Consider the following 26,075-nt stretch of genomic DNA (forward strand, 5'->3'; position numbering starts at 1 on the left):
ATCTGCTGAGTGTAGGCCCTCTGGTGTTCTCGCGCTGTTGTCAGCTCCATCGCTTGCCGCCGACAGCGATCCTCGGGGTCTTCCCCTTCATCTGTCACTCCGTGGGCCGTCCATTCGCCGGGCATGGGCAGATTGTGGCCTTGGACCATTTGTGCCGGGGACATTCCTGTGGCTGCATTGATCCTGCGGCGGATGCAGAACAGGGCCTCCGCTATGTGTTCATCCCATGTGGTATGGTCGTCCCCCAGACGTATGCGCATTTGGACTTTCAGCTCCTGGTTACGTCTCTCCGTTGGGTTGGCTCATGGATGGTAAGCCGGCATAGTCCGGTGTTCCACTTGCCATGCCTGACATAATTCTTGCCACTGCCTTACGATGAACTGGCTGGCATTGTCCGTCAGGAGGTCCCTGGGGTATCCCCATCGTGGAAAGAATTCCGTCTGCAGGATTCTTGCAATGGTTTTGGCTCGGATGTTACTGGTAGGATATGCTCTTCCCTCGGGCAGTATGGGGATACGGCCCCATAACATCCAGCGCAATGGACTGGAATGGGGTAGTGGGGAGACGCGGCTGCTGCTGCTCGGTCCCATCACTCCGCCGTGCCTTTCGCTCCTGGCACTTCTCGCAGGTCCTTACATACTCCCGTATGTCCCGGGCTATGCCGGGCCAGTGGTAGTGCTGGCTGGTTGCCCGTCGGGTTTGGTCTGCTCCTGGATGTCCTGCCAGGTCATGATCGTGCATGAAGCGCAGAACAGCTTCCCGTGCTTCCGGTGGTACATAGATGCACCAATCCTGGTTGATTCCTATCCCCTTCGTACACAGCATGCCCTCTCTCATGGTCCATATCTCATCCAGTCCTTCTGCTTGCTTTGCTCGTCGACGCTCAGCATCTGGGGAGGTGCGTTGGGCGTCGAGAACCCATTGTTTGAGTTCGATCAGGTCCGCTGGAGGTGGGTCATCGTCTTCTCCCACAGTGAGCAGGCGACAGGTCGTGTCACTTGACCTGTGGTCGTGTGCCCTATGGGAAGGTGGCAGTATTTCCTCCCATGACACATCATCTTCCAGGTGGGAGTCCTCATCGGGGTCTCGTGACAGGGCATCCGGCAGCTGGTTTTCTACCCCAGGGATGTGTTCGACAAGGAAGTCGAAGGATTTTAGGAACAGGGCCCACCTTACGAGCTTGCTCTTGCGTCCCTGAAGTGTCCGTAACCACGTGAGACATTGGTTATCTGTGCGTAGCACAAATGGCCTCCCCTCCATGTGGGGTCGGTACTTCTTAAGTGCCCATACCACAGCTAGGCACTCCTGCTCATTGCTGTGGTAGTTCCTTTCTGCCTGTCCAAACTTGGCACTAGCATAATCAATGATGCACCTGTCTCCCTTTTGGTCCAATTGGTATAGCACTGCCCCCACACCGTCAGTGCTTGCATCTGTCTGGACATACAGCACACTCTCGGGGTTTACTCAGGACAGTGTGTGACATCTGGAGAAGGCTATTTTGAGATTGTCCAGTGCTTCCTGAGCAGCTGGGGTCCATTAGTAGTGCTGTCGAGGTGACAACAGGTCTGTCAGTGGGGTTGCGAGCGTGGCGAAGTCTGCGATATAGTTCTGTAGCAAGTTGGCGAGGCCCAGGAACCATTGCAGCTGTTTGCGTGTTCTGGGGGGTTCTGCCCCTGCAATCTTTGCTAGGTGTACCGGGTGGGGTCGGTTGCCCTCAGCATCCACCATGTGTCCTAAGAATTCAACTTATCTTAGTCCGATGTGGCACTTTTGGGTGGCACAGGTCAAGTAGTGCATTTCTAGCCGTTCCAGGACCAGCGACAGGTGGTGTGCATGGTGCTCCCAGGATTCGGAGTACACTATCACATCGTCGAGGTTGCCACCACGAACTGGCCGATGTATCCCTCTAGTACGCGGACCATCATAGTTTGGAATGTGGCTGGTGCGCACTTGAGGCCGAATGGCATGGCACAGAACTGGAAGCGTCTGCCATTGGGTACAGTAAATGCTGTCTTTTCTCTGTGGCTTGGGGTGATTGGCACCTGCCAGTAGCCAGAGCGTAAGTCAAGAGTTGTAAATACCCGTGCATTGCCTAGACTTGCCAAGGCTTCTTCTACGCTTATCTGTGGTGGAGGGGAACTGATCGTAACCCTGTTCAGCGGGCGAAAATCCACACAGAACCGCATGGTTCCATCCTTCTTGGCCTCTAAGACAATGCGTGAATTATATGCACTGTTTGATGGCTCGATGACCCCATCTCGCAAAATTTCTTGCACCTGTTCTCGTATCAGCCGTTGCTCCCAGAACCCATATCCTCTGGGGGCTTCATATATGGGTTCGTCATGTGCGGTAGGAATCTTGTTCTCGGTCACTGTGGTGCGCTTTAGGGGATTTGCAGTGGCAAAGATGCTTCGTCTTTCCCACAGAAGTCGCCTAAAATCGTCCTGATAATCGGAGGGTACCTGATTGTCCAGGTCTTCCAACCCCATGGGCTCCTCCTGGGGTGGTGGTATGCTTCCTAGTGTGTATACTGCCAGGCGCTCACGTTTACCTAAATTTACCAGGCCTGATGCTGGCGAAATCAAGGCGTCCTGCTCTACCAACCAGGGCTGTCCAAGAACCAAATCTTCTCTGAGCCCTTCTACGACGACTGCTGGAGTTTGGGTCACCATCTCCCGTATACCTACTGTGATGATGGCATCTCCAATAGCTGTCCCTGTCCCAGTGTCCGTAGCAAGGCGCAGGGCACAGTGTCTGGGTGTGACTTCTGCGGGTGGTACACAGTGCTGGGCGACAAACACATGGCTCGCCCCTGTGTCTATAAGTGCGGCAGTCTGTCTCCCGTTCAGGGTCATGGGGATCCGCATCAGTCGGTTTTATAGCGTGGTGAGCTGCCCCAGTTGTTCAATGTTGTTCTCTGTGGCTTGCAGCAGGGGATTGGCTGGCGCGGGGGGTAAGTCTGTAGGTCCTACACCCCCTACTGCCCGTTTCCCGCTGGTTGTTGTCGCTGTTGGTGTCTCTGGCAGTCCTGATGCCAGTGATACATGCCCTGTAGGCATCCAAGATGGCACTGTGGTGGTCGGCCTCCATCGCTCCGATTGCCTGCATTCCGCCATTCTGGAGATATGTTCTGGCCTGTCCAACCAGGTGGGCCCTCGATCGCCCGTGTTGCTGTCCGCCATGGACGTTCCTGCAGTATGTCCCTGCTTGTCCCTGCAGGTGCTCCAACCTGATGTCTGGGTCCTCGTTCGGGGATAGTTGTCCCGGTCCGACGTCCCAGGAGGTGTCGTAGGTTGCCTTCTGTAGCTGTTGCCTGTCGTACATAGTCCTCTACTGTCCTGTTGCAGTATGGCCTGAGGAATGGTTGCAATTCTTCTCGCATTAATGCAGTAACTTCTGGCAAAGCTTGCTCGTGGTCTTCATCTGGGGTTATGCGCCAGTACAGCCGCAGCTTGTTTGCTACGAACTGCTCTACTGACTCTGAGTCCTTTTGGGACTCGCCATAGAAGCGAGCCTTACAGCTCATGACTGCCATGTGGTCGTCAATGCGCCGTGTTAAGCGGGTAGCGAACTCCTGCCACTGCATGTCATAGCGTCCCCACAAGTTCCACCACTCACGAGCTTGCCTGCGTAATTGCTCACTCGTGCGTTGTGTCCATTCTTCAATCTGCACCCCACATTGTGTCAACCGTCCCTGACACCACTGCACAAACTCGCATGGGTCCTCATGCGCTAGCCCACTGAACTCTGGTAACACTACGCGTCCTGTTGCGGTAGCTGTCCGCCCCATATGCACGTTTGGTTGCACTGCTGGGCTTGCAAGTACCTCCCAGTCCATGAGGATTGCCCCTGCCTTCTGTGTTGGTGCCTGTGTGGGCCTTGGTGTTACTATTGTATCCCAAACCAATGTACCCATTGCTAACTCTGCTCTCACTGGTTTGCACTCAGATGTGTTGTGCCACTGTTCCTCTCCTGTCATTAGGTCAAAGTCCCTTGGTGGTTGACCTGTTTCGCATGTGGTTGTCAGTCTGTGTGGTAGCATTGTGTCACGAATTTCTACACGTTCTGTCCTGCACACATTCTTCTATACATGTTTAGTGAATATACACACTTCGGGTCGCCGACTGCTGCTGACTGTTAATGAACTCTGGTAGTCTCGATGATTAAGTGCCCCACGTTGGGCGCCAAATGTCGCAGCCTCGTCTCTGGTGAAGATGTGGAACCGAGGTGGACGTCGCTCGGTCGTTCAGTTGTTGTGTTCTTTGCCCGGCGCCAGCTCTTGGGTAGAGCAGCCTCACACTCTGAGGCAGGAGTGGACCGTTCGGCCCAGTGCAGCTGACCGAGGACGTGCTGACAAGGAGTAGCTAGCAGGAAGATTGGGTGTAGAAGAGAGGGATGCCCGTGGTCTCACGAAGAGTCGCTAGCGGAAAGGTTGGAAGTTGGAGAGAGGGATGCCCGTGGTCTCACGAAGAGTCGCTAGCAGAGGATTGCCCGCGGTCTCACGAAGAGTCGCTAGCAGATGGGTGGGTAGAGAGAGGTAGAATGAGAGAGAGAGAAGGAAGCCCGCGGTCTCACGAGGAGTCGCTAGCTGAGGAGAATGGGAGAGAGGTAGAATGAGAGAGAACGAAGGAAGCCCGCGGTCTCACTAATAGTCGCTAGCTGAGGAAGGGAAAAAGGAGGAAGGCAAGCCAATAATACCACTTTTGCCTGTGTCAGTATTTATTCTCCCAGATTGGTGGGAGAGGAGAGCTCACAATGGCTTTCTACTCCCAGATTGGCTGGGAGAGAAGAGCTGTCTAGGCTTGTTAGCCCGCACAATTTATACAAGTTTCTTCTAGTATATTTGTGTTAAAGTTTTACATATTTCTATCCCTTTTGATCTTTTGCATTTTACAATATTATTTCCACATCTACAAAACATACTTACAATATACACTTAATAATCTACCTAAATATTTACAATAATAACATCTATAACATAACTATAATACATTGTCTCTTTATATTTACAACTGCCATCTGGTGACGAGTGGTGGCACTACCAGGGCCATGGCTGGAGTGTTGCGCCGCGGACAGGACTGTGACCCGGGTTTTTGTTTAATAAAGAGGAGGTACGACGTCAACTTTATCCATTTAAGATGGAAGATGGTTCTTCTATGTGTAAAGCCAAGGTTGTTAAGGCCAGGCACTGTGATCGCTCCTGTTCCCTGAGTACATGGATTACTTAGTTCAAAATTCTCGGATTCTTGGCACTCAGAATCATTTCCGATCGCGAGGCCACACCGTGTTTATGGAGCAAGTGAACAAGGTAGCATTGTCTTCAGGAGATAATAAGCGTTGGCTTTCTGAATATGGTGTCAACACTTTCCCTGGGGGGCATAAACACGTACGCCCTTCCCCAGCATGTGCCTCACCACATCCTCTGTAAAAAATTTACATTAATGTTCAGCAGTCAGACAGAATAGAACACAGCTGACGTTTCCTCCGAGCAGTGGTTTTAGGAACACAACTGCACTCTCCCACCTCCCCTGCTCGGAGGACTAATGAGAGTTGAAGGAAAATAACTATACTGCCTCCCCAGCTGACTCCCGAGGGGTGGTTGTAGGAAACCAACAGCACTCTCTGAACCTCCCAACTTGTGCCATTGGATACCTCCATTATGCATGTGGAGTATAAACCGTTGGTATGTTAAAAAAACTTGTGTTTAGGTTTTTTTAATCTATCCTATTGCAGCAGTTAAATCAAATTGTTACACAATGGCTTTATCTTAAATATGTAACATATCATTTACAGGTTAACTTTATCTTAACATAATTTTTTCAGGCTAGATAAGACTTAATATATTTTTTTCAGGCTATATTGAACTTAACATATTTTTTTCCAGGCTAGATTGAACTTAACATGTTTTTTTTTTTCAGGCTAGATTGGTTTTAAATTCCTGACCTGATTTAATGTAAACTATTACAGGCTGGCTTGATCATAATGGATATAATTTTAGGATTGTTTGAAGTTAACGTATTTTTTTCCAGGCTAGATTGAAGATGATGTATTTTTTTTCCAGGCTAGATTGAACTTAAGGTAATTTATTCCAGGCTAGTTTGAACTTAACGTATTTTATTCAGGCTATATTAGAATTAACGTAATTTTTTTTAGGCTAGATTGAAATTAACGTATTTTTTTCAGGCTAGATTGCTTTTTCAAGTCCTGTTCCTGATTTGAATGAAATGTACTGTTGTAACAGTAGCGAACGCGATGCTTGAAATATGAGACATTCTACAGATCTCCCCAGCTCAAAAATAAAACAAAAAACAATGAAGCATGTTCCAGCCGACATTGTCGCAGCCTTCTTCGCGGAAGAAGTAGAGGAGGGCATACCTCCAGACATTGCGGCAGACTTCGCTGAAGAGATGCAAGAGGGATCGTCGCACACGCCCTCCTCCACGGCTACCACAACCCTGCCCGAGGGGCTGCAGGGGGTAGTGGGGTCCTCAGGGACGTGTCCCTGGGGACGCCCCCTCACCCTGGAAGAGCTCCGGGGATATCATGTGCCTTCCCCACCACGCGTGCCCTTGCTACCCAGCTCACACGTGGTGGCTAAACTTCTGGTGATAGAGGCCAAAAAAAAATAAACAGACTTGAATTTTTTTAACATAAATAAAAACTTCATTACTTTTTTAAAATGAAACCTCTTGTGTCGTCTAAATTATTTTAATATCCAAAATGCTATGTATGTTACATGTGGCTGGTAACTTACTAGGCACGAGTAATTTTTAATAAGTGTAAAGAGCTACATGATGATGGCGGGCTGGTACCGCCTGCATTGTATTTCTAGCATGCCCCCCCCCCCCCTTCTGTGATTGCGGGAGACATGACTGGTTTAAAAGTTTTTAAAACTCTTTGACTGTTATGAGAGTTATTATTTTACTTTTGTCTGGAAGACACACATAATATTTACATGGGGGAATAAATGTTTAACTTGGGAGAAATTACATTTGTATAACAAATGCTATACAGGCACATGTAATATTTAAATGTGGAAAAAATATTTAACTTGAGATAAATGTTTACTTCTAAATAATATTAATGGAAAGACTCTACAGGCACTCTGTAGCTTTGCTAATGGGCGATGAGCACTGGCTGATGGCCCCCCATCGCGTGGGGCTGATTGGGTTATTATTAAAACAAAAAGGGAAAACACGTCTCGACCCAGCGATGCTCACTACACAGAAATTCGACTTCACACTATATATGAAGTGATGCTAGTATTCTTGACACTATAATAAACCATAAAAATATAATGCTTAACTTTTAAAAAAAGTTAAGGAATATATTAAAATGCAAGCTATCACAATTAAAACAATAAAAGCAAACACATTACACATAATAATAAATCAAGAATTTATTACTATAGGTAAAAATACCTAATCAGTGGGATAATAAAAAAATTATATATTTTTGAAATACTATACAGAAATATTATTAAGTATAAAAAATATTGCTGTAAGCTAGCACTATAAGCATACTTGTAATAAATATGCCTATAGCATTGTTATAGTCGTAGACAATGAAAAACCAAGATAGATGATGTATTTAGTATTTAAACTTTCTTTTTAAATATCCCACCATCACCTAGTAGTGTAAAAAAAGATGACGGTCTCTATTTGAACTAAACTGTGACCTAAAACTATAAAAAAACAGATTGGTGGTTTCTCTCTTTAACTCCTACATATGCTTTTTTAATATATATAAAAAAAATTATTTAAAATATTTTTTGAACATATCTACCACTATGGTATTTTAGTGATGTTATTAATGTAATTCCCTCTTAACTAAAACTATATATATAAAGTGGCTCAGGGGGAAATTATTATTATTATTATTATTATTATTATTATTGGTGTGCACTGTGCATGGAGTCCCAGCAGACGACCACTAGACAGCGGTTGACTGTGGCACACTTTCTGTGGCGTTAATTGGAATTAAAGATAATGGGTTCTCTCTCTGGCGCACTCTGGTGGCGAGAGTTGGTATTACAGATGGTGGCTTATATCATAGCTAGTACTAGGAGGTGGCGCCCCCCACCCCACCACCTCTCCGTGAGTGTAGGTCGGCAAACCTAGTACTGTAGCTTATATTCGTTATTTCTTTATTTACTCTTCAACTGACCTCATGGTCTGGTTGGTAAGGTAGCTGCCTTCCAACCTCGATGTTCTCACGTCCCCTGGAACAAACACCAGCTGCCGCCTCAACATTTTTATTATTATTATTAGTAAAAATAACTTCAGCGCTACATAGCAATGCCTCCTAGCTCCTAAAGAATGAACCACATCAGACGTCGTCGCCCGCAGCAGACGACGCACTCCAACGATAAATCCACGTGTCGACATACCCACCCGCCACGCCCACCCCAAGCAAACACCTGTTGCTATGGTCCGCAGCAGACGACGCACTCCAAAGATAACTCCATGTGGCGACACACCCACCTGCCATGCCCACCCCAAGCAACCACCTGTTGATAGGAAACAAAATGGCCACATATAGACCGAGAATAACACAGCCTCCTACCTCCTCCCCCTCTTTGTTGTAATTTTCCCCCTGGGATAGGAATAGCATAGCCTCTTACCCTACCCCCTCTGAGGGGCCTATCTTTACCACAGTGATCTTACCACCCCTATCCCGCAGGAGATCTTAAAGTCCTCAGACCTGTCTGCCATCACTACTGCAGTGTCTCTTGTTGTATTGAATATTGCTTTGCCTCCCATTACAAACCACAGTGTACGTTGCTGTGTAGGGTGTTGAATTTCCCACAAAACAATACCACAATATCCTTTGTCTGTGTGGGTGCTGCAATGCCTCCCATCCCAGACTTAAGGTGGAGGGGGGTGTTACCTAGCACCCCAATTTTACACGAAGTGTCCCTTGCCGTATGGGGTGTGGCATTATCTCATATCCCAGACCAATAAGTCGCTTCATTTTTAATGTTAATGAATTGCTTCCTTTTCCAGACTGCAGTATTTTTTACTATGTGGTGTGTTGCATAGCTTTTTATTCAAGGCCGCAGTCTCCGTTTCTATGTTGGGTGTTGTTTTGCCTCCCATCCCATACCTCAGTGTCCATTGCTATGTGAAAGGTTGGGTTGCCTCCCATCCCAGATCGGAGTGTTATTGTAGTGAGGGGTATTGCATGCCTCTTATCCCAGACAATCGTTTTTCTTGCTGTGTGGGTTTGTTGCACTGCCTCCCAACCCAGAACACATTGTCTCATGATGCGTGTGGTGTTGCAATGCTCCCTTCCTAAACTGTAGTATATCTTGCTGTGTATTATGTTGCATTGCCTCCCATCCCAGACAGCAGTGTCCCTTACTGTGTGGGGTTTTGCATTTCCTCTTATACAAGACTGCAGTATTCCTTGCTGTGTGAGCTGATTTATTGCCACCCATTCCAGACCGCAAAATGCCTTGCAGTGTGGGGTGTTACATTGCCTCACATTCCAAACCGCAGTGCCCTTGCTGTATGGGGTTTTGTATTGCCTCAAATCCTTTACTGTAGTGTCCCTTACTGGGTTTGGTGTTGAATTGATTCCCATAACAGAATGCAGACCATTCCAGACTGTATATTCCTTGCTGTGTGGGCTAATGCAATGACTGCAGTCCTAGACTTTAGTGTCCCTTTCCTTGTTGTACGTTCTATTGTCGCCCATCCCATACCGCAGTGTACCTGGCATTGTGAGTTGATGCAATTCTTCTATCCTAGACTGTGATATATCTGGCTGTGTATTATGTTGCTTTGCCTCCCATACCAGACTACAGTGTTCATTTCTGTGTGGTGTGTTTCATTTCCTCCAATACCATACTGCAGTGTGGAATTTTGCATTGCCACCCATCAATGACTTCAGTGTACCTTGCTGTGTAGTATGTTGCATAATATCCCATCCCAAACTGAGTATCCCTTGCTGTGAGGGATGTTGCATTGCCTTCCATACCAGACCGCAGTGTGCCTTGCTGTGTGCGGGGTTGAATTTCCTACAATCCCAGACTGCAAGGTCCCTTGCTGTGTCAGGTTTGGCATTGCCGTACATACTGTACATTAACCGTTGGTTAAAGATATTGCATTGCCTCCCATTCCAGACAGTAGTTAAGCCTCCTGTGTGGGGTTTTAAATTGTCTTCGATTTCACACTGCAGTACCCTTGCTGTGGGTGGTGTTGCATTGCCTCCCATTCCAAATCGCTGTGCCACTTGCCGGTTGTGTTATTGCATTGCCTCCTAACCAGCCCGCAGTGTCTCTTGATGTGTAGTGTGTTGCATTGCCTCTTATCGCAGAACACAGTATTCCATGCTGTGTCAGGTGGTTCATTGCCTCCTCATGTATACTACTGTGTCCCTTGCTGTATGAGGGACTGTTATTTCCTTCCATATCAGACCGCGGTGTCCCTTGCTGCATGGGGTGTGGCATTACATTCTATTCCAGATTCAAGGTCCCTTTGCTGTGTCGTGTTTTGCATTGCCTAATTTCACAGTCTGCTGTGCATCGTTCGTTTTAGCTTGTCATTGCTTCCTATCCGAGACCGCAGACTCCCGGGCAGTGTGGGGTTTTTCATTGTTACCCATTCTTAACCAAAGTGTCCCTATTTGTATGAATTGTTGCAATTCATTTCATCCCAGACCGCAGAGTTTTTGCTATGTGGGGTGTTGCGTTGCCTCCCATCCCTGACCACAGTTACCTAGCTGGTTTGGGTATTGCATTTCCTCCCCTACCAGACTATAGTCTCATTTGCTGTTTTTGGTGTTTCATCGCATCCCAGTTTGTTGTGTCCCTTGCTGTGTGGGGTGATGCATTGTCTTCCATCCTAGGGTGCATGGTCCCTTGCTGTTTTGAGTGTTGTTTTGCCTAACATCCCAGATGACTTGAGTCTATTTTTGGGATGTAATTGCTTCCTTTCCCAGACCACAGTGTACCTAGCTGTGTGGGGTGTTTCATTGCTTCCCACCCCAGTCTGCCTTAACCCTTGCTGTATGGGGTGTTGCATTGTCACCCATACAAATCCGCAGTGCTCTATGAAGTTGGTATTTTTTATTAACTCCTATTCAGAACCGCAGAGTAACTTGCTGTGTGGGGGTGTTAGACTACAGTAAACTTTGCTGTTTGGGGTGTTGCATTACCAGCTATCCCAGACTGCAGTATGCATTGCTGTGTAAAGTTTTGAATGCCTCTTATCTCAGACTGCAGTGTCCCTTGAAGTGTGGTTTGTTGCATTCCCTCCCAAATCAATCCTTAGTGTGTAGGGTGTTGCATTGCCTACAAAACTAATCTGCAGTATCCTTTTGCTATGTGGGGTGCTGAAATGCCTCCGATCTCAGACTACAGTGTACTTTGCTGGGTGGGGTTTGTGCACTGTGCCTCAATATTAGATGGCATAGTCCCTTGCTATGAGGGGAGTTGCATTGTCTCATATCCACTTACCAAAGTGTACCTTGATACATAGGTTGATGAATTGCCTTGTTTCCCAGACCAAAATATTTCTTACTATAATGTTAATTGCTTAGCCACTTTTTCCAGGCTGCAGAGTCTTTTGATGTGTGGGGTTTTGCATTTCCTCCCATCCCAGAATGCATTGTCTTATGATGTGTAAGGTGTTGGCACTGCCACACAATTCAGATCACAGTGTCCCTTACTGTGTGGGACGATGTATTTCCTCTTATCAAAGACTAGTAAATCTTGCTGTGTTAGTAGTTTTATTGCAGGAAATCCTAGACCACAAAATCCCTTAGAGGGCAGGTTGTTGCATTATTTCACATCGCAAACCAGTGCCACTTGCTGTATGGAGTTTTGCATTGCCTCTCATCCCAGGCAGCAGAGTTACTAGCTATGTGGAGTGTTGCATAGCTTCAAATCCCTGACCAGTTTTTTTGCTAGGTTAGTTGTATTGACACCCAACCCAGACTTCAGAGTCTCTTATTGTGTTGGGTTTGCATTGCCTCCCACCCAGACTGTGGTATTTCTTACTTTGTAGTAGGTTTTCTTTGCATTAAATATTGGAAAGCAGTGTTTGTTTTTGGTTGTGGTGTGTTTCATTGCCTCCTATCTCATACCTAAGTGTCCCTTGCTGTGTTTGGGTACTGCACTGAAACAAACCTCAGACTGCAGTGTCTCTTTTGTGTTGTGTGATCCATTTTCTCCCATCCCATACCACAGTGTCCCTTGTTGTGAGAAGTGTTGCATTGCCTTCCTAGCTAGTTCGCAGTGACATTTGTTATGGCGAATTTTGCACTTCCTCCAATCAAAAACTGCAGTGTCCCTTGCTGTGTAGTATGTTCTATTTTAACCCATCCATTATTGAGTATTCGTTGCTATATGGATTTTTGCATTACCTCCCATCCCAATTGATGTGTTTCTCTTCCTGTGTTGGTTGTTGCATAGCCTCTCATAGCAAACTGCAGTGTCCCTTGTTATATAGAGTGTTGCATTGCATATCATTCCAGACTAGGTTGTGTTACACCTCATCAGTCTCCTGATGACTCGGGGTAACTAATGGATCTTTTGGTTTCAGAAGGTAAATTAATGATTTCGTCCAGACATTAGGTCCTCTGTTTTTATTTTACTTTTGATTATTTTACATCATATAATATAAGTTGATTAACAAAAACATTAAAACATGGATTTAAGATCACATTATTATAAGAATGGTCCAGCCCTTATTAGACAATTATATAGATACTTAACATAATTTAAATAAAGTTCGCGACAATAGAAATGTTAAAGAGTCGTAGGAAACTTCTGGCTGTCTGATCTGAGAAACATCATGGTTGGATGCTAGTCCGAAAAGGTTTTAAAAACTGAAGGGTTGGCAGTATGAATATTGCTGGACGAAGTGGAAAGCTGATGGGACGTCAGAGGGCCATAGTCATCCTGCCCGTGGAAACTGATCTGGTCCTTGGAAAGTGCCCGGTACTTGTACCCTGGTACTTGGTCCCTGTCAAACAGGGTGATGTCTTCCAGGATCTGCCCAGTTATTGAGCACGTGAAACCACCGCGGATGTTTCATGATTAAAAAAAAAAATTGTTTATGATAACCATGACATGACTACTCGAGCTAGATCTACACGGAATGACAAACGCCTAAACACTAACATTGTGGGAATCATCCCTTGTCTAGTTAATCACATCTTAAAAGTAAAACAGAGAGGCGTCCCGATGATGTAGATGCGAAGCAGTCAGTTCCGAATCGCGGCGCGCAGTAATTTTGGAGTGGCAGAGACTTGTAATTAAAAAGGCGACATTAAAGAAAGAAAGGGAGGAGGCTTCGGCTTTCGAAACGAAAGGTTCCTAAAATAACCCAGGTGCTTGTCGAGAAAAGCAGACTTCGATATCTCAAACTTGGTGGTACTGCCTGCTGTCAGCGCGACCTACTGAGGTATGTCTGAACCAAGTAGAGGACGACTCGCACGAGGTGGCTGGTAGCAGCATAGGACTTATGGAGAGGACTAGGCCTGCGCTCTGGTGACCAGGGAAGGAAATACAGGGTACTGGTTACTGCAGGAGACGCCAGAGGGCAGGCAGTTAGCGGGCGTTCAAACTCCCATGGGAAGTGATTCGCAAAACTACCCCCAGGTGGCATAAGCATGTACATTTGTACTAGTGTCGTGGACTTAGGGAGAGGCCGACCCTGGCCGGGGTTAGTGGCCGGTCATCACTCTGGGTCAGTGTTCGCAGGAAAACTTGGAGAGGTGGGGGTGTTTTAGCTGCTGATGACAGTGGGAAAGATACTCTACAGGACCCGGAGACGTGACTATACTTTGGTGTAAATGGCTCGCGTCAGGGGAGGTCTTGGAACTGGCCTGTCCTGAGAGCTTGCAGGGCCTAGCAGTTCTCGTCACGGATCGGTGGCAAATTACAGGCAACGTTCATGCGCCAAGGCAGTAATAAACAGATACCAGTCTGACTGGCAAACACTTGGCAAAAATCGGATCTAGGGCTGGGAGAACTTGAGGTGACAGGTCTAAATGTTCAATGGGAGTGTACAGGAGGAGGAACAAGTTTAAATTGTTGAAGCAAAGGAATGACTGGTGACATTATCTAATTTTAAAAAAATTCAAATTCAAAATTGTGCCAAAAATACTATTTGGTGGCACAGTTGTCCTTTGCTGTTTAGTATGTTGCATATTATCCCCCCCCCAGACTGAGTATCCCTTGCTCTGCAGGGTGTTGCATTGCCACCCATAACAACTGAAGTGTCCCTTGTTTGTAGGTTATTGCATTACCCCTATACCAGACCGCAGTGTCCCTTGCTGTGTGAGATTTGCATTGTCTCCCATCCGAGACTGCAGTTTCCCTTGCAGTGTGAGACATTGAATTTTCTCCAATATCAGACTGCAAGGTCCTTGCTTTGTCAGGTATTGCATTGCCTTCCATCGAAGACTCCATTAACCGTTGGTTAAAGATATTGCATTCTAGACCACAGTGTTCATTCATGTATTGTTTTCCATTCCAAACTGCAGTATCCTTTCCTGTGTGGGGTAATGCACAGCCTCACATTTAAAACAACTTTGTCCCATTATTTGTAGGGCATGTTTGCTTCCAATTTGAGACTGCAGAGTTTCTTGCTATGTGGGGTTTTGCATTGCCTCCCATCCAAGACTACAGTATTCTTTTAGTGTGGTATGTTGCAATGCCTCCTATTACAGACAACAGCTTTTCTTTGTGAGGTGTGTTGCATTGCCTCCCAACCAAATTTTAGTGTCTCTAGCTGTGTGTAGTATGCATTGCTTGCCACTTTAGATCGCATTGTCCTTTGCTGTATGGGGTTTTGTATTGTCTCATTTCCCAGACAGTAGTTTCCCTTGTTATGAGATGCATAGCATTGCCTCCAATCCTAGATAACAGTGTTTCTTAATGTGTGGAACATTGTAATGCCTATTATATTTGACTGCCGTATCCCTTGCTGTTTCGGTGTTCAAATGCCTCCCTCCCATACCGTTGTGTCTCTTGCTGTATGAGGGTGCTTCATTACTTCCCATACCAACACCACAGTGTAGGAATTTGCATTGCCTCCTGTCCCAGATGACCATATACGTTGCTGTGTCGAATGTCTCATTGGTTCCCGTCGCAAACCACAATCTCATTGCTGTGTCGAATGTTTCATTAGTTTCCCGTAGCAGAAAACAATCACCTTGCTGTGTTGTATGTTTGCACTGCTTCCTATCCCAGACCCCATTAGCCCTTGCTGTGTGATTTGTTTTATGCCTCCAATACCAACCAAGGTATCCCTTGCTGTTTTAGTTGTTACATTGCATTTCATACCAGACTGCAGTGTGCCTTGCTGTGGGGAATTGTTGAATTGCCTCATATCCCATACATTATTATCCATTGCTGTGTAGGTTTTGCTTTGCCTCTCATCCCAGACAGCAGTGTCCCTTGCTGTGTGGGATTTAATATTGCCACCTATCACACACTGCAATGTTCCTTGCTGTGTGAGATGTTGCATTGCAACCCACCTCAAAACTCAGGGACCTTTGCGGTTTTATGAGGTTGCATATGAGGTTGTATCATATCCCAGACTGCTGTGTCTTTTAATGTTTGGGTTTTTGCATTGCCACCCATCCTAGATTGCAGTATCCTTTGCTGTTAAGGTGTTGCATAGACATGTATTCCAGGCTGCAGTATCCTTTACTGTATTGGTTGTTGCATTGCCTCCTATTCTAGTCTGCAGTTATCCTTGGTCCCAGTCCACAGTGTCCCTCTGTAAGGCATATTGCATTGCCTCTCAACCCACACCGCAGTATAACTTACTGTGTGGGTTTTTTTAGATGCATTTCATCCCAGACTGCAGTTTACCTTATGTGTGTGGTGTTGCATTGCCTTCCATCCCATACCGGAGTCTCCATTGGCATGAATATTGTTGCATTGCCTCTCATCAAAGATTGCCGTGTCCCTTGCTATGTAGTATGTTGCATTTTATCCCATACCATATTGAATATTCCTTGCTGTGTAGTGTTTTGCATTACCACTTTTTTAAACTGAAGATCCCTTGCTATGTGGGTAGTTGCATTACTTTACATACGAGGCTGAATTATCCTTGCTGTGTGTGTTGTCGCACCGCATCCCATCCCAGACTGCACAGTCCCTTGCTGCATGCATTTGTTTGGTCTCCCATACCGGATTGCAGTGTCTTTACCTGTGTGTGAAATGCATTGCCGCCCACTTTAGAACGCATTGTCACTTGTTGTGTGGGATATTTCATTGGTTCATATCCCAGACATTAGTGTTCCTTAATGTATGGGTTGTGGCAGGGCTTCCCATAACAGATTGCAGTATAAATTGCTGTGTGGAATGTTGCATTGCTTCCCATCTCAGTCCACCATGTCCATTGCTGTATGGTGTATTTAATTGCCTCCCATACTTGACTGCAGTGTCCATTGATGTGTGGGATGTTGCATTTCATCCCATCCCAGAATGCTGTTACCTTCCTGTGTGGAGTGTTTAATTGCCACCTATCCCAGACCGCAGTGTCCCTTGCTGTGTGGGATGTTACATTGCATCCCACCTCATATGACAGAGTCATTTGCAGTGTGAGGTGTTTCATTGTCTCATATTCCAGACCGGGATTCATTGAAGCTTGGGTTGTAGCATTGAATCCTATCTCCGATTACAGTAACCTGCGGCTGTAAAGTGGTATAGCTTTGTCTCCCATCCCAAATCTTGTTTACTTTGTTGTGTAGGGCGTTGCATTGATATTTATCACAGGCTGCAGTGATCCTTGCTGTGTTGATTGTTGCACTGCCTCCCATCCCAGACTGAAGTCCCTTTCTGTGTGAGGTAATACATTGCCTCCCATCCAAAAACAATGTGTGTCCCAAGCTGTGTAGCGTGTTGCATTGCCTCATATCCCAGACCGCTGTGTCACTTGCTGTAAAATGGTATAGCCTTTTCTCTCATCCCAGATTTAGTTCCCTTTGCTGTGTAGGGTGTTGCATTGCCTGCTATTCTATTCTGCATTTTTCCTTGCTGTGTGGGGTGTTGCATTGCCACTCTTTCCATTCCGCAGTGTCCTTTGCTGTGTGTGGTGTTGCATTGCCTCCCATCCCAGACTATGGTATCTCTTGCTGTGTAGTATTTTGCACTGCCTCTCATAACAGAATGCAGTGTTCCTTACTGTCTGTTGTGTTTAATTTACTCTAAAAACAAACCACAATGTCTCTTACTGTTTAAGATTTTGATTGCTTTCCTTCCTAGCTTGAAGTGTCCCTTGCTGTGTGGCATTTTTCATTTTATCCTGGCAAAGATTGCAGTGTCCCTTGCTTTGTTGGATGTTGCATTTTATCCCATCCCAGAACTAAGTGTTCCTTGCTGTGTGGGTTGTTACATTGCCTTCTATCCTAAATCGCTGTGTCGCTTTCTGTGTACGGTGTTTCATTACCTCCCATCCCAAACTGCAGTGTCCCTTGCTGTGTGGGTTGTTGGATTGTTTCCAATCCCAGACCACAGTGTCTCTTGCTTTGTGGGATGTTTCATTGTTTCCTATTCCAGACCGCAGTGTCCGCTGTTTTTTGGGTTTGCTAAGCCTCCCATCCCAGACCGCAGTGTCCCTTGCTGTATGGGTTGTTGCATTGCCTCCCATCCCAGTCTGAAATGACTGTTTTTGTTTGGGGTGTTGCATTGACTTCCTTTACTGAACACTGAACACCAGCGCCCAACTATGTAATGGGACATGACGTCGTGTACATAGACGCTCTGTAGGCATCGATGATTATCTGAAACACTAGTTTCGCTCGCCCATTAAAAGCAAGACAGCACACACATCAATTTGTGACCATTATTCTAGGTTATGTCCTTCTGTCATAGTGGTTACATTCAACTCAGTGAAATCTGCCTGCTGCTTATCTGTTCTCCGGTACTATTTGCATGCGCCATTGCACCTCTGATATCGGAGCTCCTGTCGTAAATTCACATAATATTGTCTTTTGTTGTGGCAACATTTTTTCTCACTTTGTAACACAGCATTAGGAACATCCCTTGTAACTATGTGAGACATAGTCTAAAGTACTGTTTTCTACATGCTTTAAAAGCAAACTATTAGAAGTTTTAACCATAGGTGTATTTCTTTAAAATCACCCCCAATTTAATAACAGTGTGGATAGACATGTGTTCTAATAATTCACTGAATTTATATAAAAAATAATAATTTAAAAAAAATTATGATTAGCGATTAAATTATTTAACTATCTTAAAAATGTTTAACGACATTTAATGAAACGTTATTACAAATAAATACACAAGGAAAATTTTTAATTTTTTTTTTTAATTGTTGATTTTCAAAATCATTTTGTATACTTACGAAACATTCTGCCCGACATGAAGATGCCACTTGATAATGTATAACTGGGCTCTGGTGTATAGTTGTATATTTGAACTAAAACGCCAACTCCTGGGAGCAGTGTGAAGAGACATAACTCAGGATTCATGGATGGTTTGGCTAGGCCTTGATGAATCTCCAGTAATTGGCAGTAAGTCTCAGGCTCTCGTCCGTGTATAGCGAGCCAACACGAGAGCTAGATGTTCCAACTATTGCTTTACCTTACATTAATTGCTTGTTGGCAAGCGGCTATACCAATGCTGCACCCACGCCTTAATAACACAGGTGCAAATAACGATTAGTTGAAATAACACTCAACGCTAGATGGTTCCGATTTAATTTCATTACTAACGCGATTACATGAGCATGGTTCTCCGAAAAACTAACGCACCTATCCTAAGGATGTATAATGGGTGTCCAGACTTGGGCAATAAGTGTTGTTGCACCACGGTGAGCGTGCCGAAGCCCGCCGACCCTCCACGCCGTCTAGGCTCCGCCCCACGCCGAGTCTCGAACAAGAATATCGTCCAATGTTTGGATAAAAGCCAACAATTATACCATGAAGTATAATTTTTTTCAAAGTATATTAAGCGTAAAACAATAATTTTGAAAGTGTTGTCAACACCTTCTATCAACAATTCGATTAGCCCATCATGGCCGTTGGCTTACATACTTGATACCATTATCATGTATTTAAATATTACAATTACTAGTTGTACTAGGCACATTACATACCATGTACTTGCTTATTATTACATAGTTATACATATATAACCGAACAAAATCCCTTCCACTTATTCTATTTACTAATTACATCATTTACACATGTACACTGCGCAGCTGACGACATACTGGCAGATGTGGTATTAAGATTAACGCCGACAAAGGAAGCCCACGTTACATGCAGATTAAATTCAAAATCCTAAAAAAATAATTAAAAATTATTAAATAATGTACAAGCTGTTCGTCACCACTTCTCCAAAATGGCGATAAAAGTAACAACTTTATATATATATATATATATATATATATATTTACTACGCAAAACAACATGTTATAAGCTGCAAGATACCACAAAATTTGATAAAGAATAATTTCCAAACATTGTAGTATGAAACGAATTTCTTGATTGTTTTCACCGTAGAGTAAATAAAGTTATGGAACGAATTTGCATTTCTGTGAACCTTGGTAAGTTTAGAATTTAGAAGGCAAAATTTTGGTTTACCGTTTAGGTAGATTTAAAGAAATACTACCTAATTTAGCCGTTACCGTGGTGCGACTTCCGAAAATTTTTTATATAGTTTTTCATGTCATGGTCCATAGACCCCAAAACCATCGTCCACTCAAAAAATATATATATATTTATGTGTGTGTACCTAAAATCCATTATAATTTATTGTAAACTTCCTAAACTTAAACTAAAACTTTTGGCTGAAATTTTTTTTGATGAAAAGTACTATTACAGTAAGAAGAGGGGTTGATTTAAAAAAAAAAAAAAAAAAAATTTAGTATCAAATTCATCGGAATTTACTTTTAACCATTTTAATATGACCTTAAACCTTTGGCCAAAAAACATTTTGTACGACCATATATTAGTGCAAGGGATGAAAATATTTTCTAAAGGTAAAAAATAATTGCATAGCTACCTTATTATACATAAAATTAATTTCGTTAAGACCTTTACTGCTGCATGCATTAAGTTAAAGCATTCAAAATATTTTTGCAGCATGGAATATGGGAATATGTTTAATGAATATTTTATTAATATTGTCGAACATTTAGTATGTAATGTACATAAATTCTTAAAATTTTCCGGAGTTTATAGAAGTTTCCAAAAAATTTCCAGAAGAAATAGGTGCTTCAAAATCTACCTACGCCTGTAGGCTGTGCCAGAAGGTTTTTTTTCTTTTTCTTTTTTTTTGAAATGGCAAAATCTAAGCTTCAGTAAGAGAATTTATTTATTTTATTTTTAAAACTCATTTATCCTTGTTTTTTGTATGTATATGTATATAAATGTGTTTGTGTGTGTTTCTTAGGATGAAATAGGAAAATATGATGATATACGTTTTTTATGCATTTTAAGTGTACGTGATCAGTTGTGTCGGTGTGGATCTGTATACATTTAGAAACTGGAGATTTCATTTGTTCTATATGTACAACAGATGCCTATTGGTTAAGAGAAAGTGATAAGTGTCTCTATTGCGCACACTGACACACTCTCTACATCTAGTCATGATACGATTTGTAACATCACTAGTAATGTATTGTATTTTAAATCATGTCGCTCATTTACTATTTATCTTACTTCAAATAATTAAAACATTTTAAATTTATAAATAATTAAAATTATAAAGTTAAAATCAAAAAGCACTCATTAAATTTGTGATTCGAAAATAAACACACTCATGGAAACCGTAAACCAAACACAATTGAGACAATTGGAATAATTTTCATGTTTCACTGTAAATAAGTTACCTTTAATTGACATAAATGAAAATATTGATAATCATTATTTTATGAAATTAACAAATTGGCAAGGTATGTGAAATGTTGATGTCTCATTCACACTGCAAGTAGTAAGCTGAGGACTGTCGGAGGAAGCTGCAGAGGAACGGTGTGTCTGTGCAGGTCACGGCTCGATGGGCATCAGCAACTCCATCGGCTCCAACACGTTCGACATCCTGCTGTGCCTGGGGCTGCCGTGGCTCATCAAGGCGTCCTTCCTGCCCACCACCGAGGGACAGCACTTCGTGGGCATCAACTCGCGCGGCCTGGAGTACAGCGCCATCTCGCTGCTGTCCACGCTCATGCTGCTGTACGCCACCTTCTCTTGCAACAGGTTCTCTCTGGACCGCAAGGTGGGCCACGCGTGCCTGCTCATGTACGGCTGCTTCCTCGTGCTCGCCTCGCTCATCGAGCTGAACGTGTTCTTCAAGGTGAACCCGCCCACGTGCGGCCGGTGAACACCACGCATCTCTCCACAACTTAATAATGTTCGGTCCCTACATCGGGCTGCGATGTTATGGACGGAAAGGAAATGAGTGATTCAAAAGTTGATAGAAATCTCAGTTAAATTCTATACTATTTAATATTTTCATAGATGTTTTAAAGAAGAAAACGATTGTTTTGTAATTTTCTACAGTAAAAAATTTCGTCCTCAAAAAAAAAACATGCAGATAATTGTATCGATATATGTACGATATTATTATCATTCGAGAGACATTTAATTAAAGAAAATTACTAAAACATGTACAAAGTTTTTATAACTTTTACATCCTCGCACTTAATGCAAATTAAACCATTAAATCATTCAAAATTATCAACAGAAATGTTAAGTACAAATAATTTAATTAAAATTTTTAAGTATCCTGATGGTGTTTATTATGCAAAAAGTTTTAAAAATGGAAGTAAATTAATGTAAATTTATCACATTTTGTAATAAAATTGGTTGTTAACCTCCCACAAATGTTTTGATTTTAATTAACATTTAGATTCCTGGAAGTTTGTACAAATTTTTTCCTAATTTTACATCCTAATAGTTTGAAAGACTCGTTTTAAAGTATTTTATTTCAACACAACGATTTTAAATACATCTCCAATAATTAAAAATATATTGAATAGCTTTCATTTTAAAATTAATTTTAAAAAATAATTTAATGAATAAATTATGAATTACATATATGTTTGGAAATTATTCTTATTTTTATAAGAAAACTATTTAAAAGATTTTTTTTGAGTAAGTTTGTAATATTAAAAGTAAAAATATTCCAAACAAGGGCTAATTAAGTTTTTATTTTATATGATCCGGAGAAAATTTTAAAACACGTAATTTCTATTTAAACAATTTACTTAATGCTTATTGATCCAGTACACATACAAATATACATATATACGCATATGTATATATGTACCATAAAAATATAATTTCTTAAATTATGGGTTATTCTTTCCAGTTTTTTTATAATTTTAATCGTTTACGAAATAAAATCTTAAGGATTCATTAGTTTATTGTCAAAGTATATGTACAGGTCTAACTGTAGATTACTGAAATAAACTTTACAAATCGAAACAGCATTAATTTTAAATAATTTGTGTGCAAATAAAAGTTTGTAAAACCTGTCATAAAAAATTAGTATCCCTAATAAGGTAAATATTCTTTAGCGTATAAAACTATAGTAGTATTTAATAGTTCTTCCGGGGACAGGGTGATGACGTTTCGGTGGCCATTTTGGACACAAAAATGACTCTAAATGATCCTAAAACTCTTAATTCCTAAAATATTTCCCGTTTTCGCGGGAAAAATTCTCGTTTGTAAGAAAATTTCCCTTTTTGTAATTAAAAATGTCATCGGTTTGAAATGACAATATTTAGGTTTTAAGAATCCATATCTAAGCCACCTAAAAGACCTCTAACAACATCATGATTTATGAAGTCACCGTTGCAATTTTCGAAATGACCGCCATCTTGAAAATCCGTAATTTTTTTTCCTAGAATATCGGAAAACCAATTGTAAATTTAATTTTTTTTAATAAATCAAAATTAACAAAAATATTATTTAAAACACGCACTTACATCCTCGGTTCGTACCCACCGACCACAAAAAAATAAAAATTACAACAAATCCTACCTCCATGGAAGCCACAGAAAGACTGACCTCCCACCACTAATGCCAACGTATATATCGCCTGCTAGTATGAGACAACGTACGCTACCTTGTTTTCGTCTGCTGGAATCAACCATCTTGTTTTCATCTGTAGTGTACTACAGATGCCAGATTGCAGTAAAAATTTATTATTACTGTGGCGTCGCCATCTGTGAAATTTGGACGCCATCTTGGAAATTCGTAATTATGTAGCTATTAATTCGGGAAAAATTCCAAAATTCATCAAAAAATTCACTTATTAAAATAATGATCGGCATGATAGGATTCCATCCTTGGTTTGATTATCGGCCAGTGATAAAGATAACTTAAGCTTAAAATAAATTTTATATACTGTTTCCTATTACCTTTCATGGAGTTAAATAATTTTTTTCCTATACGTAATTCATCACTAGACAAATAACCTGTACAAAAAATGTTGTCGCTATGCCTAATATGGAAGTATACGTTTTCTATACTTTGAATACATTCAGAAGAGTTAATGTAAAATGCTATACGTATAGGCCAAGTGTCTTCGGACCACGAGACCAGGTCATGATCAATGTCAGTTTTATAGACCAAACATTTCCGAACTATGAGAGAAATCATGTCCTGTGTACAGACTAAACGATTGACAAACAAAAAATGAAGCAAATTTGGAAGTAAAATCAAACAAAAGGAAGCACAATAGGAAGCACAATAAACAAAGAGGCAGCTGTATTACAGGATCTCTGTCTTAGAAATCAGTTTACAAGAAATAAAAATTGTATTTTTTAAAATCTAAATACATGATTTGTTTTTCAATATTATTCGCATGAAAGTAAAACAAGTGATTATAGTATGTAGCCAGTTTCCCTTAGTTCTTGACAATATGCGAGTAGTTTCCTCTACGAACACATGTCACCAACCGTCTCAGGCGATCAACTAATATGTTAGGATCTTCAAATGACATACAATCTTTCTCTTACAAGATGGTGGAGCGTAACGAAAAATACAACAATATAGAATCTAATATGGTGTCCATTACGAATCGCACATCGATCATGTCATACACACCAAAGTTGGCTGGCATAACGAAATTTGCAACATTTATAGAATCCAAGATGGTGGTCATAACATAATGTGCAACAGTGGTTTTATATAAATTTTGATTATTTTTAACAAATGTTAGATTTTAGTAGTTGGAAATAGGGGGTTCAAGAACAGGCGGAGGATCGAGGATCCGGCGGCCATCTTGGATGACGTCATCTAATCCGTATGCTAATCTATGCTAATCCGTATGCTAATCTATGCTAATCTATGCTAATCCATGCCAATCTATGCTAATCCATGCCAATCTATGCCAATCAGTATGCCAATCTATGCCAATTCGTATGCCAATCTATGCCAATTCGTATGCCAATCTATGCCAATTCGTATGCCAATCTATGCTAATCCATATGTTAATCCATGCTAATCCATATGTTAATCCATGCTAATCCATATGTTAATCCATGCTAATCCATGCTAATCCATCCGCCATTTTATATTTCTAGAAATTTCCACCAACTTCGAATCGTGACGTCACCGTTGCACTTTTCGTCACGGCCGCCATCTTGGATTAGAATTTTTTTTTTGAACTTTTGAAATTCGATGTAATCATCAACCGCCATCTTGTTTCGTCTGCTGGTGGCCGCCATCTTGTTTTCGTCTGCTGGTGGCCGCCATCTTGTTTTCGTCTGCTGGAGGCAGCCATCTTGTGACGTCATATAGTTCTGTTGGTCGCCACCAGATAGCAGCAGGGATTATTTTATTTTAACTAAAATATTTTCAGTGCCGAGGCTGGGATTCGATCCATGGGACGTGAAAACGTCCAGGATGTCGTGGTTACGAGGCGGACACCTTGACCACTAGACCACGAGACCAATTGGGATATGGTGGAATAAATAATCTATATATGCTACGTACTGACGGCAAGTTTATGATAAATGGGGGAGGAGGGTGTTTTTGCCTTCCTTAATGCATACCTAAGGCCCCACATTTTAAATTAAAATTATTATACAGCCGCCATCTTTAATTCCAGCACAGACTACCAGATGGCGCTAAATTCAAAAATTAGTTACCAGAGGCGCCGCCATCTTGGTTCTCAAGTTGGCTGGTAGATGTCGCAAGTATCGCGCACCAAATTCAAAAATTAGTTGCCAGAGGCGCCGCCATCTTGGTTCTCAAGTTGGCTGGTAGATGTCGCTAGTATCGCGCGCCAAATTCAAAAATTAGTTGCCAGAGACGCCGCCATCTTGGTTCTCAAGTTGGCTGGTAGATGTCGCTAGTATCGCGCGCCAAATTCAAAAATTAGTTGCCAGAGGCGCCACCATCTTGGTTCTCAAGTTGGCTGGTAGATGGCGCCACCGTCGCCATATTTTAGTTCATACAATCGATACCAGATGACGCCACCATCGCCATCTTTAGTTCCTAGTGTTGCTACCAGAGTGTGCCACCGTCGCCATCTTTAATTCTTAAAGTTACCGCCGGAGCGCGCCACCATCGCCATCTTAAATTCATAAAGTCGCTACCGGATGGCACCACTGTCGGCCATCTTTAATTCAAGGTATTGTCGCCGGATGGTGCCAAGTTTGAATTTAAAAACCTACAAGTGTTATGCAATGTGTAACCAGTCGAGATAAGTTTGGAACCTGTAACCATATTATTATTATTATTTATTAATGTATGTTTATTAAATATGATAGAGTATTTATAAAATATTGGTGTTGTGTAGAGTCTCTCTCTCTTCTCGTAGTGGCGGAAGACATCTCGAAGGTAGTGTTAGAATTTATGTATTAAAGCAATCATTCTAGCTGAGGAGACTAATAACTTATAGTTACAATTCAATAATAGCAGCAATTAAATGTTTTGAAATTAAAGCAAACAACGTAAATGTTAAACACATATTTATTTAAATCTTATTACAAACAGCAAGGGGTAAGAACAATCGATGATTTACAAGAAGTAAATAACGAGTAATAAAATCACATAATATTCACACACTACACATCATAGTGACAAAGGCAACATTAACTCGAGACCCAATTATACATAGTAGTATGGGT

At 42.5% G+C, this 26,075-nt stretch overlaps 1 protein-coding gene across 2 annotated transcripts in view; it reads left to right on the top strand.

Moving 5' to 3' along the window:
* The window catches only part of LOC134531575 (sodium/potassium/calcium exchanger 4), a 758,952-nt gene extending 737,136 nt beyond the window's left edge, over window positions 1-21,816 (top strand). For both annotated transcript variants that reach the window (XM_063367287.1, XM_063367288.1), the window contains exon 10: window positions 20,979-21,816. In XM_063367287.1, the coding sequence (XP_063223357.1) occupies window positions 20,979-21,313 (335 nt within the window). In that variant the 3' untranslated portion in view covers window positions 21,314-21,816. The remainder of the gene's footprint in view (window positions 1-20,978) is intronic.
* The last annotated feature ends 4,259 nt before the right edge of the window (window positions 21,817-26,075 follow it).

Source organism: Bacillus rossius, chromosome 5, assembly GCF_032445375.1.
Source record: "Bacillus rossius redtenbacheri isolate Brsri chromosome 5, Brsri_v3, whole genome shotgun sequence".
In the NCBI taxonomy this organism is placed as follows: domain Eukaryota; kingdom Metazoa; phylum Arthropoda; class Insecta; order Phasmatodea; family Bacillidae; genus Bacillus; species Bacillus rossius.